Source organism: Sabethes cyaneus, chromosome 2 (genome assembly GCF_943734655.1).
Source record: "Sabethes cyaneus chromosome 2, idSabCyanKW18_F2, whole genome shotgun sequence".
In the NCBI taxonomy this organism is placed as follows: domain Eukaryota; kingdom Metazoa; phylum Arthropoda; class Insecta; order Diptera; family Culicidae; genus Sabethes; species Sabethes cyaneus.
Window position 1 is genome coordinate 164,357,946 of NC_071354.1, and position 17,234 is coordinate 164,375,179.

At 42.5% G+C, this 17,234-nt stretch overlaps 1 protein-coding gene across 1 annotated transcript; it reads left to right on the top strand.

Moving 5' to 3' along the window:
• The first annotated feature begins 4,131 nt into the window (after positions 1-4,131).
• LOC128736289 (nose resistant to fluoxetine protein 6-like) lies at positions 4,132-16,958 on the top strand. Its single transcript, XM_053830762.1, is given in 10 exon segments — positions 4,132-4,213; positions 4,276-4,571; positions 14,680-14,845; positions 14,907-15,038; positions 15,150-15,507; positions 15,576-15,744; positions 15,815-16,008; positions 16,074-16,224; positions 16,291-16,620; positions 16,686-16,958. Coding segments are annotated over 10 exon segments (2,151 nt in total).
• The last annotated feature ends 276 nt before the right edge of the window (positions 16,959-17,234 follow it).

Consider the following 17,234-nt stretch of genomic DNA (forward strand, 5'->3'; position numbering starts at 1 on the left):
ACACTGCTTAACATTTTTTCCTTTTTTCTCTTTATATACATACATTTGGTTTTGTTTTTCTGGATTTTTGACGCAATGAATTTGAAATAGATAATTACATATTTCTACTAAATGCACTTCTTTGTGAAGTTTTTCTTGTTAAAAGGAACTCATTATTCCATACTATTAGCGTAGACTTTTAGTAAATGTGGCGCCCTACTTTTTGTTTCTATATTTAATAGGTGCTTTGGCCCTTATAGCTATGTTAGCAGCAAATTCGCAATTAAAGCAATAACAGAAATAAAGTAAAAATACTAACTTTAGTTATGACCAATGTTTGGCAAAATACCGTTAATCTCAGTATCAAACTCCATTTCGGTATACTCTCCAGTGTTGGAAACCTATCACCATGTGGTCCAGGATACCGGGTCAATAGCTTCCATACGTGTTCCATCTTCTATGTGATTCTGAGGACTCGGAATGTGTTGATTTGGCTTCTATGTCAGATTATAAGTTGGTCGTTGAAGACCAACAAAGCCGCTGGTAAGGGACCGGTAAAGCCTTATAAACATGGTCGAGTAACGCTGACAACAGCTCCACACTGGGTTATTTATAAAATTTGTGAGGAAGAGAAGCTACTGGAGGAATGGATGGAAGGAGTGATTTGTCCCATTTACAAAAAGGGTGATTGGCTGGACTGCTGCAACTATCGCGATATAACGCTGGTAAACGCCGCCTACAAGGTACTCTCCCAGATCCAGATACGCCGGCTGTCATCGATAGCACAGGGTTCCGTAGGGAATAACTAGGCGGGCTTAATGGGGGCTCGCACAACTACGGACCAAATGTTTACCATCCGACAGATCTTGCAAAAATGCCGCATTACATCTTTATTGATTTCAAAGCAGCATACGATGCAGTTGATCGAGGTCAGCTACGGTAGATAATGCACGAGCATGGATCGAGTGATGTGTGTGATGCACGTCTCGGGACACTCCCGACTTCCTGCAAGACACTGCTAGGGTTGAAACAGGTGACGGCATATCCTGTATGTTGTTCAACATCGCTCTTGAGGAGTGATGCAACGAGCGGGCATCGAAACGAAAGGCACGATTTTCACCAAGGGTAGCTAACTCGAAGGCTTTGCAGATGACTTGATATCATAGCCAGCAACTTTGCGACGGCGGAGGCAATCTACGTCAGACTGAAAGCAGAGCTTTGCAAAATTGGGTACATAATAACTATTATAATGTATTATAATAACATAATAATAACCAAATACATGAAAGGAACAGGCTCAAAGGACACAAAAGCATGCTTTCCAAGGACGCTAACCGTTAGCGGCGACGAACTAGAAGTGGTTGATGAGGTCGTGTATTTGGGTTCGCTAGTGACCACGGGCAGCAACACTAGTAAGGACATTCAAGCGCAAAATCAGGTCTACTTTGCCTATCGCAAAACGCTATGATGAAGAAGCAAACGCCACCATAGGAAGCTGACAATGTTCAAAACCCTTATTAGACAGGTAGTTCTTTATGGACTTAGACCCTTGCCATGTACGAGCGGAAGGTGCCGTGGACGATACTTGGTGGAAAATAAACTAAAAGCGGAGAGTGGCCAAGGTGTATAAATCACGAGGTACAAACACTGCTTGGGGAGTCTCCCATCATACCTCTCGCGAAATTCGGTAGGCTACGGTTGGCCAGACATGTCGTAAGGATGCCAAACGACAGTCTAAGACGACTGGAAAATTGGCGACGAGTGGCCCAAGCACCGACAGCATTTTTTTGGAACCGATATTTCAATACTGAGAGCATCAGTACGGGTAATACCGGTAAACTGGATGAAACTGGGAAATTTCCACATGTAGGCAAAAAATATATTGGGTCGTTCAATCGCTTAGCAATGTGTTTCTTAGCTTTTTGAAGTTGAGTGTAAAATTTTACTAGAAATTTACATCAATCTAGTGCAAATAGTTCGACATGGCAGTGGATTTCAAATCTAACATGGAATTGGAATTGAAATTGGACTAGATATTGGTTCGATTACTTTGAGATTGCCATTTTGCTTCAATTTAAACTGAATATTAGATTTGAAACTGGATTTGATTCGGGACGTAACATTTTTCTTCAAATTTTACTCAAAACTGGATTTTGAACTGGACTAAAAATTAAACTTGAAAGTGGACGTGAAATCTGACATGAAAGTGGACTTATTTAGAAATTAATTTGAAGTTTTAATAGGAATAAAATTGATTTTCAAATTTTACTTGAATTAGATTGGAAATTGCACATATACAGGATGGATTTATTTCTATACAAGTGAATTCCCTCGAGCAACTTTGCTGAATATAGTAACTATCTATTTCTTATTGGTTGCAAAATATAGTTTTTAACCCATTAGGCCCTACACTTCCAACAGAAATAACAAGCTGAAACTGTCAGGAAACTTTAGAACAATTAAGAAAAACCGCAGACATGTATTTTTAATTTTGACCCTACATATGTCCCGCCTTACGCAACGGTACGCTAAAAAATGTAAAGCAGGGGCTTACAGCGGGATGGGTGAGTGGTATGCAGTTTTAACAAAGCTTTATTGTTCCCGTAAAATTAGAACATTAGATTTGAATCCAAGAATACTGTCATTGGCGTGCCCGCTTTCACTAGTTTCGCCTCCACCTTCCGGGGGCAAAGTTGCTAGTTTAAGCAGACTGAAAGTTAGCCAGACTTGTTATGTTTACACGGCTATAATTTTGTTATATGTAACAGTTAAGCTTTGAGCAAAGGCAGGTCGATTAGATTTTTTTCAATCTTTATTTGTTTCTTTGGGTTCAAGTTGATATCTTAAACCTAGCTGTTCTTAGAGTCGATAGAAGAGTGCGTAACGTTTTCGCAACGCTGGGAGAAAATGAAAATCAAAACTTGACTTTCTTTCAAGTTAATTTAATAAAAAAATAGTCATTAGCTTAATCGCATCTTTTTTATAATGTTGCCCCCTAGAGGGTTTAAGGGACGTTTAAAAATCAATTTTCCACGATAACTTTGCGCTCCTCAAATGCACTTTGCATTTTCTTTATTGCTCACAAATGTCCTACAAAGTATATTAAAATACATACCTATTTTATCTGGAGACTGTTTGTTACAAGGACGCATATTGCGCTTCTTTAGTTTTATAGAATACTTAAAAAAAATCCCGAAAAAAGTTCAACAACATCGCTTCAAAAAAAATTCCAGACAACTAAACAAACATAGTGCATCGACTCTTAATACTAGTTCAAACCTTTCTTTTGCTCTCGAGGCCTGCATCTACAACATTCCCCGTATATAAACTTTTTCGTGTAGGTATGTTCTCGCACTTTACATAAGATTGTAGTGAAAGGGAGTACTTTTGCTTTAAATGGTTTATGTAAAACTGTTGAGACCTTCGGCGAGGAACAAGGTGATATTAAAACAAAGCAAATTGACACGCTGACCGACAGCAATTCACTTGCTTCAATCTGCCACTAAAGTGACATGACTTTTTGAAATATCTCAAACAACCGTGACCAGTAGATGTTTTCGTTGAAATGGGTCAACTTGAACAATTTTTTAAATCGGAGAAAAAATTGATGCAATTATCCTTGCAAAGTTGATGTCTTACGTCATCTTACGTCAGGTTGCATGTTGCGGAAGCTGTTTCCAAATATAAAGATCTTTATGCCCAGATGCATTTAACCTTGATGTTAATAACGGCTGAAAGTGTAAAAATTTGGCGCTACCTTTCAGTAGCGAATTATACTAATTGGTGCTCCCGAAAGTGTGGTTATTTTGCCTCAAAACATTTTGTAGTTATTTTGTAAAATGCCCCAAAACAAATAAATCCGTGAAACTGAAATCATTTCTGGTACCTTATTGAAGCGATTGCACCAGCTCGCTGGTGCACTGCATCCTGTACATTGAGATAGGCGATTACCAATTTACGCTCAGTTGAAGTTTTACGTTACTGGTCTGGTACCAAGGTAAACGTAATAATAAAAGGTTCAAAAACCCGATTCACCACCATTCACAATCCCACAAGCTGTAATATGGGTATTCATTGTGCGGAATATGATTGCCTGGCAGTTTAATTTTGAGCACAGAACCGATCGGATTGTGATTCCCTGAAGTAATCACAATGAAGTGGAAATGGCTGTTGCTGATAATAACTCAATTGGGGTGGTTTATGATCCACGGTGGAAACTGCGAGCTGCGCAATAGTGAGTGTCGATAATAAAATAGTGAAAAATATATGATCCTTCAATTAGGTGATTACTTTTAGAAACCGAATACAACAAAATGCCGAAGATTTTTCTTTATGATCAGTACGACGATTGCTTGTTCGAAAATCCTGATGAAGAAGCCTCCTATTGCCTAGTGCGAGTGGTGATCAAACCGAACAATGATTCGGGAGTGTGGAAGTTAATTGAAAAATATTCCAGTAACTGGAAATTGGATCTTAACCATGCTGCATTGGATCGCGGTATCTGCATTTCCAGTGTCGAAAAAGAAACAGCTAAATTGAGGAATCAAGGTTACAATGCAATGACTGTGCCTAAATTTAACATAAAATTTCCGGTAAATAATGTTTGTATTACAGTGTTATAGTTCTACCCTATAAAATTTTCTTTCGATAGTTGATACGTGTTTATTAACCCACTAATGACGGTAACATTGTTATTGGTTTACTGCTTATATTAGTAACTATTGGTGTTAGGGTGATAAAGGGTGACATTTTTATAAATAATCATGCAATTGCCAGGCGTAAAAAATGACGCAATATGGTTTATATTCTATTGTGCTACAAATGTGTAAATATTCCCTCATACGTATACGCTTGCGGGAATTGGACTATGGAGCCGATTTATAATTAAGTGTAAATAGTTTTGTATTGCCCTTTTTATGACTATTTAGACAACTGTGATAATTATTTGATGAAACATACCGCATTTTGCACTGTTAATCTGACACTAGAGTGGCGTTTAGTTTAATCAATATATGAGTTGGACTTCTTTTTCCTTCTTGCCCTTCTTTTTCACTTCATTTTCCTTGTGCGAGATTCGACTGTGATAATGCAATAATAATTGTATTGTAATGTTTTGTAATGTAGCGTGATAAACTAGGATTCAAAGATAGAAGACGTTCACATCTTGAAACGTAATACAATATGTGATAATTATGTGTCCATTTTTTTTTTGTATAAATCTCACACTTTAAAGTTTTCAATTAATGATATTCTTTTTTATTTCCCTACTGGACCACCTCTCCAGCGAAAGGTCATACTTTACTGATTTACTGTATTGGTTTACTGATCAACATAGTCAGAAACTCGTGAATACTGTTCGTTTGACAAGTATTGCCTCTTCATCCGGTGTGAACATACCTTTACTCTATGTGTCCTGCATCTTTTACGCATGACAGATTTCAGTTCTGGTTGTATTTATTTGAATCTCGCAAAGTATGAAAGTTACAATCATTTTGAAACTTTGGAAGCTACCTAACACGGAATTCAACAATAACGTTTCATAGTGTACAATGGAAATCGAAAATACAACTTATCATTATTCCATTCGTATCGATGTTTCCAAAGTGTTAACATTTTGTTGCTCCTCAATGAGCAGATTGCACAGTGTGCTCATACAGACTGCTATTCTAAGAGAGAGAGAGAGCGAAGGCAAAATAAATCGGAGAAGATACGCATCGTATTGAAAACTCACTGAAGTGTAAATTTTCTTGTTTTCTTTTTTACTCTGAGAAGGAATTACCCATGATCCCTACTCGTATTGCGATCAGTTGTGGCAGCCAATAATAAATTACACCGACCTGGTTCCCACCTTCGATTCATTGATTTCGCCGCATGGCCTCTCATCTGTAACTGCAAAGCTACCGAGTTTCACAACCAAGAGTAGTAATGGATTAAAATCATAGCAGAATCAGGCCATTCTTTATCCTGCCACAAAAGACGATCATTAAGACTGTCGCAGTGGCCTTTTAACCGAATGCCCTTCTGGCATACAAAAAAAATCAGGCCATTCTACGTGAAAGTGACCTTAGCATGGATTTATTCCCTGACCCCTTATTACTCTTCCTTTGTGGTAAGTTCTACATGACCCTCATGAGGCACAAATCCTCCGATTGTTGGGAACGTAGTGCTTGAGTCACGAATGTTGAGCAAACATTGAAGGAAGACCTTAATACACACAAGAACGCATAAAAGATTGACTCATTCACTAGCGATTATAGCGAAGATAAATGCCTTGCAGATTATAGCAAACACACGGGCAATATCACTATAGATCAATAGTACTGGTCGCAGTGATGAGTTCAAAGCGACAGGAAGCCTTCGTGCCAGATTTCGCTTTCGGAGCTTGAGTCACTACGCACCACTTTCATCGATTTTAAGGCCGCATATGATAATACCGACCGTGGAAAATGATGAGTGAAAACGGCTTTCTCGAGTAGATGACAAGCTGGATTCACGGAACGATAGATGGTGTACTGTGCTGTGTGAGGATATCGGACACTGCGTTAAGGCGATGGTACTTCCTGCATGCTGTTCAACATCGTGCGAGAACGTGTTATAAAACTGACGACATGGACATTGTCGGAAGGATATTCAGAGGAGATTGGAAGTCAATAGTTCAAAACCCAAGTATCTGTTAGCAGTAGCAATCGAGCGCGATAGAGCTCGCATAGTCCATAGTGTTATAGTTGATGAGTACGAGTTCGAGGTGATAGACGAATTTGTATACCTCAGGTCGTTGGTGACATCGGATAACAACTGCAGTAGAGAAATCCACAGATATATTCTTGCCACAGCCTAAGATCTGATAAGCTTTACCCCCGTGCTAAGTGGATCATATGTAAAATGCTTGTAAAATCGGTAGTCCTGAACGGATACGAGACGTTGACAATGTTCGACAGGAACTTGCAAGTGCTGGTCGTTTACGCATGTCGTGTGCTTAGGACCATCTCGGTGGGGTATGTGAGAACAATGTGTAAAAGAGAAGAATGAACCCTACCAAACAATTCCCTAGAACCCCCCCTTTTTGCCGCTAGAACAGTTCTTCATAGACAAATACACAACCCTCGACGGAAAGTTAGCAAGGACCATTACAAACCAAAATTTCATGCTTTTTAATCATTCCCAAATGAATGTAATGTAATGTAATGTCTCTTCGAGCAATGCCTTCAATTCAGCGTCTTCGAAGGTTTTGGACCTACCATCCTGCGGACAACATCAACATCAAAATCACGCACGTGCTCTTGCCGTATTTGAACGAAAGGTGTTGCGGACTATTTTTGGCGAAGTACAAACGGAAAGCAGAGAGTTGCGGAGATGTATGAATCACGAGCTACAGGCACTGCTTGGAGAGATTTCCATCGTACAGCTGGCAAAGGTTGGGAGACTACGGTGGGCCGGCCGCATCGCAATAGCCACCCCGGCTCTCGGCTGGTAAACATCTATGGTTGCACATTCGTTTTGTGGTGAAAACTTGGTTCCTCAGGTACAAATAACACGAAAACAGAGTAGGCCCAATAATTAGAAGCATGCCGAAAATACCATCCAATGCCCTATATAACGCAAAAACGAAATCACTAATGTGTCAAAGCAGTTTGTTGACCTCGAAACGTACGTAAAGATGCATTATAGGCAGCTTTCTGGACACAAGTTCCATAAGGCCACTGGTCAGGTCTGTCTGGTGATGTCTCTAGCAAGTTGAAATTCGTTTTGCCGAGAAAATCGCAAGAAATCTTGGCAGCCAGGTTCTCGTAACAAACAAGACTATGGTTTCCAAAAGTACAAACAGGAGCGCCTAAAAATGTATTCTTTCGTATATTAACACTCAGAATGGACCTGTAAAGTTTTCTACCAATACAGCGAAGAAGCACTATAGTGAAATTGAGACAACAGGGTGGGTTTTTTCGAAAAAGACATCAATCCCTAGGACAGGACGTGCCAAGTGTCAACCGCGGCGTTGAACCAAAATTGATCCAATTTCTGATTGACTGAAAGCGACGAGCAACCGATGACTGGAAAATATAACGCAGTATCGCTTTCAGTGTTGATGAAACTCATAAGTGGGAATACGTCAATAAGTTATTATTTCCGAATTTTAATTTCTTTTGTATTCTGTAGTTCTATGCTAGGTTCTACATTAGTTTTGTGTGTACAATCTTAATTTTCAAAATGAAGTGCAAAACATGATTTTGGTCGCATAAACTGTTGCGTATTCGGGAGCTGTTGTTCGGCAAACGAAGTTATTCTTAAAATAATACGGACAGGCAACAGTGGTGCAGAGTGTAACAAAGAATATTCAATCGGAATGGCGGTAATAATAAGAAGAAGAGTAAGAAGCCAGATGGCATGTCCTGTCCTAGATCAATCCACCCAACTGTCCTCAATTCCCGCCATTTGAGAAATATTGGGCCATTGTCAAACACAAGTTGAAGAAGAGTGGAAATGTGACTCGGGATGCGACAGAATTGAAGAGTGCAACAAAATGGATGCTCAGGTTAACCAACTTACTTACTTACTTACTTAATTGGCCTAACGTCTTATGACAAGGCCTGCGTAGTATAATTTCTCCATCTGTTTCGGTCCATGGCAACTGATCTCCAGTTCCGCGGGCACCCAGTGCTCGCCAGATCTCGCTCCACCTGGTCTTGCCACCTCGCTCGCTGTGCCCCTCTTCGTCTTGTTCCTACCGGATTTGATGCGAAAACCATTTTTGCAGGATAGTTGTCCGGCATTCTAGCAACATGTCCTGCCCAACGTATCCGTCCAGCTTTAACCACTTTCTGAATACTTGGTTCGCCGTAGAGACGCGCGAGCTCGTGGTTCATTCTTCGCCTCCATACACCGTTCTCTTGCACTTCGCCAAAAATGGTTCTTAGCACCCGCCGTTCGAAAACTCAGAGTGCTCGTAGGTCCTCTTCTAGCAATGTCCACGTTTCGTGCCCGTAGAGGACAACCGGTCTAATTAGCGTTTTGTACAGTGTGCACTTTGTACGGGGGCTCAGATTGTTCGACCGCAAGTGTTTGTGGAGTCCGTAGTAGGCCCGACTTCCGCTGATAATACGTCTTTTAATCTCACGGCTGGTATTGTTGTCCTCTGTTGCCAGCGAGCCAAGGTATACGAACTCGTCGACTACCTCGAACTCATCCCCGTCGATTACCACGGTGCTGCCCAAGCGAGCCCTGTCGCGCTCGGTCCCGCCCGCCAGCATATACTTCGTTTTAGACGTATTTATCTGCAATCCAATCTTCTCTGCTTCGCGTTTCAGTCTGGTGTACTGATCTTCCACCGCCTCAAATGTTCTGCCGACAGCATCCACGTCGTCAGCAAAGCAGATAAATTGACTGGATTTATTGAAAATCGTGCCCCGCATTTCGATCGCCGCTCGCCTTATAACACCTTCAAGCGCAATGTTGAATAGCAGGCAGGAAAGACCATCTCCTTGTCGAAGTCCCCTGCGAGATTCGAATGGGTCCGACAATCCACCCGAGATTCTCACACAGCACTGGATCCCATCCATCGTAGCCATGATACGTCTAGTAAGCTTACCCGGAAAGCCGTTTTCGTCCAAAATTTTCCATAGCTCTTGTCGGTTTACGCTATCATATGCGGCTTTGAAATCGATGAACAGGTGGTGCGTGGGGACTCGGAATTCGCGGCACTTCTGGAGGATCTGCCGCAGGGTGAAGATTTGGTCTGTTGTAGACCGACCCTCCATGAAGCCGGCCTGGTAACTTCCCACAAATCTATTGGCTATTGGCGATAGACGATGAAAGAGGACTTGGGACAGCACTTTGTAGGCGGCATTCAGGATAGTGATGGCTCGGTAGTTCTCACAATCCAGCTTATCACCTTTCTTGTAGATAGGGCAGATAACCCCGTCTTTCCACTCCTCCGGTAGTCGTTCCGTATCCCAAATCTTGACAATCAATTGATGCAGACAGCCGGCCAACTTGTCCGGGCCCATTTTAATAAGTTCCGCTCCAATGCCATCCTTTCCCGCTGCTTTGTTGTTCTTCAGCCGCTGGATGGCTTCTTTAACTTCCCTTATCGATGGGGGTGGCACATCTTCGTCGCTTGCTGCACCAATGTGGTCACTTCCTCCGCTATCATGGTCTTCCGCCTGCACGCCATTCAGGTGTTCATCGTAGTGCTGCTTCCACCTTTCGATCACCGCACGGTCATCAGTCAAGATACCTCCATCTTTATCTCTGCACATTTCGGCCCGCGGCACGAAGCCTTTGCGAGATCCGTTGAGTTTCTGATAGAACTTCCGTGTGTCGTGAAAGCGGTACAGCTGTTCGAGTTCTTCGCACTCCTTCTCCTCTTGGTGGCGCTTCTTTTCCTTGAAGAGTCGGGTTTGCTGCCTCCGCTTCTGTTTGTATCGCTCCACATTCTGACGGGTGGCTCTACGCAGCATTTGTACCCGCGCTGCGTTCTTCTCATCCAATATCTGCTGGCATTCCTCGTCAAACCATTCGTTACGTCGATTCGGTGCCACACTCAGGTTAACCAACAGACTGTCAAAAATTTGAAAAGTAGTATTCGCAGAAAAGTTCAGCATTTCATTAAAACTAAACCGGAACAATTTTTTCGCAATTTTTCTTTTAAAATACAATAAATGACCTTCATTTAGAGTGCTCAACATTCTTATTTTATTAATATGGTTCCCAGACGATTGGCTAGTAAACGGCTGGGTAATGCGTACCTTCGGTGCTTTGCGGACTGAGCATAAAATAGTCCTCACAGTGGTCCATTGCCTCTTACCCTTACCTCTTACCGCTTAGTAACTCCTACCGCTACCTCCCATAATTAACGTGCCAAGCCCTCACCTTGGAAGTACTGATGACGAAAAAGACGAATTCTACGCGCAGTTGGAGTGCGAATACGACCGCTGCCAAAGACATGATGTCAACAACATCATTAGGGACTGTAATGCTCAGGTTGGTCAGGAGGAGGAATTCAAACCGGATATTGGACGCTTCAGCGCACACCCTCAAACGAACGAAAACGGCCCAAAATTTGTCGACTTCGCCGCCTCCAAGAACATGGCCATACGTATTACCTTCTTCCAGCGTAACCTCTACCATCGGTACACCCTGAGATTACCCAACCAGACGGAATCACAAATCGACCACGTTCTGATAGATGTCGGCACTTTTCAGACATTATCGACGTCAGAACCTATCCGGTCACTAGCATTGATTCGGATCACTACCCAGTGATGGTGAGGATACGTCAAAAACTATCTGTTGTGAACAACATACGATACTGACACCCGCCACGGTATGATCTAGCGCGGCTGAAGCAACCGGATGTCGCCGAAAACTACGCGTTATCTTTCAAAACCGCGCTGCCGGAAGAGGGTGAGCTGGATGAAGCCCTTATGTTGGAATGCCGTGAAAACAGCCATTAACAGCGTAATGGAGAACGTTCTAGGCTATGGGATATCGGATCGACGTAACGAATGGTTTGACGAGGAATGCCAGCAGATATTGGATGAGAAGAACGCAGCGCGGGTATAAATGCTGCTTAGAGCCACCCGTCATAATGTGAAGCGATACAAACAGAAGCGGAGACAGCAAACCCAACTCTTCCAGGAGAAGGAACGCCACCAGGAGAAGAAGGAGTGCGAGAAACTCGAGCAGCTGTACCACTTTCACGACACATGGAAGTTCTATCAGAGACTCAACGAATCTCGCAAAGATTCTCCGCCGCGGGCCAAAATGTGCAGAGATAAAGATGGAAGTATCTTGACTGACGACCATGCAGCGATCGAAAGGTAGAAGCAGCATTACGATGAACACCTGAATTGCGTGCAGGCGGAAGACAATGATAGCGAAGGAAGTGACCACATTGGTGTAGCAAGCAACGAAGATGTGCCACCCCCATCGATAAGGGAAGTTAAAGAAGCTATCCAGCGGCTGAAGAATAAAGCAGCGGGAAAGGATGGCATTGGAACGTAACTTATTTAAACGGGCCCGGACATGTTTGCTGACTGTCTGCATCAACTGATTGTTAAGATTTGGGATACGGAACAACTACTAGGAGTGAAAGAGTGGAGTGAAAAAACGGGATTATTTGCCCTATCTACAAGACAGGCAATAAGCTGAATTGTGAGAACTGCCGAGCGATCACTATCCTGAATTCCGCCTACAAAGTAATGTCCCAAGTCCTCCTCCATCGACTATCGCCAATAGCCAATATATTTGTGGGAAGTTACCTGGCCGGCTTCATGGAGGGTCGGTCTACAACGGACCAAACCTACACCCTACGGCAGATCCTCCAGAAGTGTCGTAAATTTCGAGTCCCCACGCAATCACTAGTTCATCGATTTCAAAGTCGCATATGATAGTGTAACCCGATAAGAGCTATGGAAAATTTTGGACGGAAACGGCTTTCCGGGTAAGCTTACTACACTCAAAATAATCCACACGTCCTTTCTACGTGAAAAATCACGTAAATTTCTCTACAATCAGTTACATGACTTTCAGCTGACAGCTGTTATTGGAAAAAGTAATAGCATCTATCTGATTTTCACGTTAACGCATAAATATTCACATAACTTTTCTTATGATTTCAACGCAAAATTTATTTTGAGTGTAAACTTATCATGTCTACGATGGATTGAATCCAGTGCTGTGTGAGAATCTCGGGTGGATTGTCGGATCCATTTGAATCTCGCAGGGGACTTCAACAGGAAGATGGTCTTTCCTGCCTGCTATTCAACATTGCGCTTGAAGGTATTATAAGACGATCAAAATGCGGGGCACGATTTTCAATAAATCCAGTCAATTTATCTGCTTTGCCTACGACGTGGATGCTGTCAACAGAATATTTGAGGCGGCGGAAGATCGGTACACCGGACTAAAACGTGAAGCAGTGAAGATTGGGTTGAAGATAAATACGTCTAAAACGAAGTGTATGCTGGCGGACGGGACCGAGCGCGACAGGGCCCGCTTGGGCTGTACCGTGGTAATCGACGGAGATGAGATTGAGGTAGTCGACGAGTTCGTATATCAAGGCTCGCTGGCAATAGTGGAAAACAATACCAGCCGTGACATTAAAAGACGTATTATCAGCGGAAGTTGGGCCTACTACGGACTCCGCAAACACTTGCGGTCGAACAATCTGAGCCCCTGTACAAAGTGCACACTGTACAAAACGCTAATTAGGCCGGTTGTTCTCTACGGGCACGAAACGTGGACATTACTAGAAGAGGACCTACGAGCACTCAGAGTTTTCGAACGGCGGGTGCTAAGAACCATCTTTGGCGAAGTGCAAGAGAACGGTGTATGGAGGCGAAGAATGAACCACGAGCTCGCGCGTCTCTACGGCGAATCAAGTATTCAGAAAGTGGTTAAAGCTGGACGGATACGTTGGGTAGGACATGTTGCTAGAATGCCGGACAACTATCCTGCAAAAATGGTTTTCGCATCGAATCCGGTAGGAACAAGGCGAACAAGGACACAGCGAGCAAGGTAGCAAGACCAGGTGGAGCGAGATCTGGCGAGCACTGGTTGCCCGCGGAACTGGAGACCAGTTGCCATGGACCGAAATAGATGGACAAATTATACTGCGCAGGCCTTGTCTTAAAACGTTAGGTCACTTAAGTAAGTAATGGTTCCAAGACGAATCGGTTTTCTGCATTCAGATATTAAATGACTCATCGTCTCATCGACTCATTTCATCGAAGAAGTATTTTCACACTAATCAGAACGGTTAGTCCTTTACGGACTTGAGACAGTAACTTTGCTTACAGAAGACATACATACACTTGCCGTATTTGAACGAAAGGTGTAACGGACTATTTTTGGGGGAGTACAAACGGAGAGTGGCGTAGGCGTCGCGTATCAACCACCCGCTACAAACACTACTTGGAGCGATTCCCATCGTATCACTTGGCGTAAGTTGGTAAACTGCGGAGAGCCGTCCACTAGAGATGGTCGGGTAGCGGAAAATTTGCCCGAAACCCGCACCCGTACCCGTACCCGCCGGGTTCGGGTCGGGTTCGGGTATTGAAAAAAAATAATTTGCGAGTTCGGGTCGGGTACGGGTTCTTAATTTTTGTTTTTGAAATCGGGTACGGGTCGGGTCGGGTATCCCTATTGACCACATTTAACACAAAAGATGGTCGGGTACCCGGGCCCGTCCCGTACCCGTCGGGTTGCGGTCGGGTTCGGGTATCAAAAATAATAAACTTGCGGGTTCGGGTCGGGTACGGGTTTTCAATTTTTTTCTTGATAGGGTACGGGTCGGGTTCGGGTATTCAAATTTTCATACCCGACCATCACTACAGTCCACGGCCGAACAACTGTTCAGTGAAATCCATTCTCTTCAAGAACCTCACAGCACTAGGAAAAGAGAGGCTCAACGTGCTAGATCGACCAGGTTGAAGCCGACTTGCGTGTATAGAGATGCTCAACAAATTGGCAGCGAGTAGCCCAGGACTGAGCACAGTGGAAAGGAATTCTTGATGCAGCAAGAGCCACTCGGCTCTCCATTGCTGGAAGAAGACGGGAGAAGTATTTTCAACTGTTCTATAACAAAACACGTTGTTTGGGACATAACTATATTAATTACATTAAAGTTCAGGACCTGGAAATGGCGAGAGCTTCCAGTAATCTAATTTTTCATAATACCAATCTTTTTTTTTTGCTTTGTAGTATAGTATTGGCCACGATGCTTTTCGGAATGTAGAAACCTATAAAGCAAATTTCTCCGTACTAATTGACAATACGATCAACACCGAGCTCATGGAGAAGTACGGTCTATAAGCGTATACTGAAATTGAATACTGCGATCACAAGGGAGTGGATCAGTTTCCAATAGGTAAAAAATAAGAGAAGCAAATTTGACACCAATTTCATGTGTTGTTTTTTTTATTTTACAGATTATTTAGACATTTCATTCGTAGTCATCATGGTAACTCTTTGCATTTTAGTGATACTATCCAGCTGGTACGACTATTCGTGCAAGTTGAGCTCTGGTCTGGAACATTACCGTGTGGATATGCCTGATACAGGTTTGTAGTTAACTTAACATACTAATTGCAACTTCGTATTTCAAGTTTAATTATTAAATCGGGCTTCAAATTTAACACATCTCACATATTTACATAAAATACAACCTACAGCTTCAATGGTTCTGGCGTCCTTCTCCATCATCCGCAACTGGTTCCGCTTGACGACCCATTCGAGGGATCCCCTATGCAGGGACCTCCGTTTTATACAATCCGTCCGGTATAATACGTTTGTGCTGATTTTGATTGGACATGCATGTATTTTAATGCAGACCCGGACAGCTTGGTTTGTGGAAGACCGATTTCGCCAACCGCAGATTATGATCATCGTCAACGGATTTCAAATTGTTACAACATTCTTCGCTATCAGTGCAGTGGTCTTTACCATTATGTACATTCAAAAGGCCCAAAGCAGTAAGCGAAAGCCCGGTGCTCTAGGGATGCTGCTGATTGTTACTTTTCGCTATATTCGGTAAGGTGCTGTTTCACCTAAGGTAATGAACCTACAGTATAGATTTGCCTACAAGGGTTGTTTCACAGGCTAACACCAGTGTATGCGTTAGTTCTGCTCTTTGAAGCTACATGGTTCGTACGAACGCAGGATGGACCCTTGTGGCGCAGAGCTGCCGAAACGGAGCTAACCTACTGCCGACGAAATTGGTGGATTAATTTACTATATTTCAATAACTATTACAGGCTTGATCAACCAGTAAGTGGACAATTTTATACGAAAATAGGAAATAGTGTCAATAAATGAAAAAGTTTTGAATACTTTCTAGTGTATGCAACATTCATGGTACTTGGCATGCGACTTCCAGTTATCTATTATAGGGGTAATCCTGGTGACTTTAATATTACGAATGCCAAAGCTAAAAGTGCCACTTCTAACTATAGCAACGATTATTTCGTTGATTATTCCTTCTGCTGTTATTTACTGGAACGCGTTCGATGGAGCGACCATTTTTTCTCCAGAGTAAATAGATACTTAATCGCAAAAGTGCAGGCAATAATATTAATTGCCGCTTTTCAACATTTCAGAGGAAGGCGATTTGTGTTTTGGTACGATGCCGGCTATCATAAAACTTACCTGCCAATGCACATGCATCTAAATATGTACGTTTATGGAATAATTGTCGGAGTGCTATATTGGAAGATTAAAAACTCGAATATTAATCTAGGATCGAATAGGGTAGCGATCGTTACCGAGCTCTAAACAAACAAACATTTATAATGCATAACGATTCAATAATTCTAGGTTTTCCGAACAGTCTGGTATCTATTATTCCTTGTTTGGCCAGTACTGTTTCTCTCCGGTCAACATTTCTACACTCATGACTATCCCAAACCATCCCTCTGGATGGCAATTTATTTTACAACCGCTCGCAGTTTATGGGCACTTCTGCTTGCTATTGGATTTTTCGGATTCCTCTACCGGGTGAACAAACCGTTGCACCGTCTGCTCAATATTCGCCTGTTTGAAGTCCTGGGACGACTCACATACGGTGCGTACGTAGGACACTTTTTCATCATGAAAATGATGTTCTATAACGTGCGGCACGTGGAAGACTTGGGAGCATTCGATTCGGTAAGCTCACAATCGTACACAAACAAGTAATTATTTTCGTTAATTGGCCCCCAATTATGTTCCAGTCAATCAGAATTAACGCGACCCTCTATTTATCGTACATTCTATCCTTGGCATTGACCTTGCTGGTGGAGCTGCCAGTTTCAGCGCTGCAAAAGCAGCTAATAGAGCGCTTTATGAAGCCCAATAAGCGACATGTTGGAGACGAAGCTGAGGAAAATGAAGCTCAAAATTCGAGGAGAATGAATGATAAATTTGAGGGTTACACCAACGATGCCTTCAGGGCTACCTTCAAAGAAGACGGTATAATGCCCGAATTCCATCAGCCGCAATCATAAAATCGAATAGGATAGGAATTCAATTAGTTATCTGGAAAATAATTGCTTCCATGCCAGCGGGGATCTTGTGGGGCATCAGAAATTTTCTCGACAATCGAGAACATTTACTTTACGTTAAATACGGCCACATTCAACGAAATGTATTGATTAAAAGCAAATTATTTCACCTGCTCCTAGTGTTTTTTTTATTTCTTATTCGTGTATAATGATCTGGATCAACCGAAGCACAGCACAGATTGGGTAGATGATATAGAGGTGAAAATTTGAGGAAGGTTT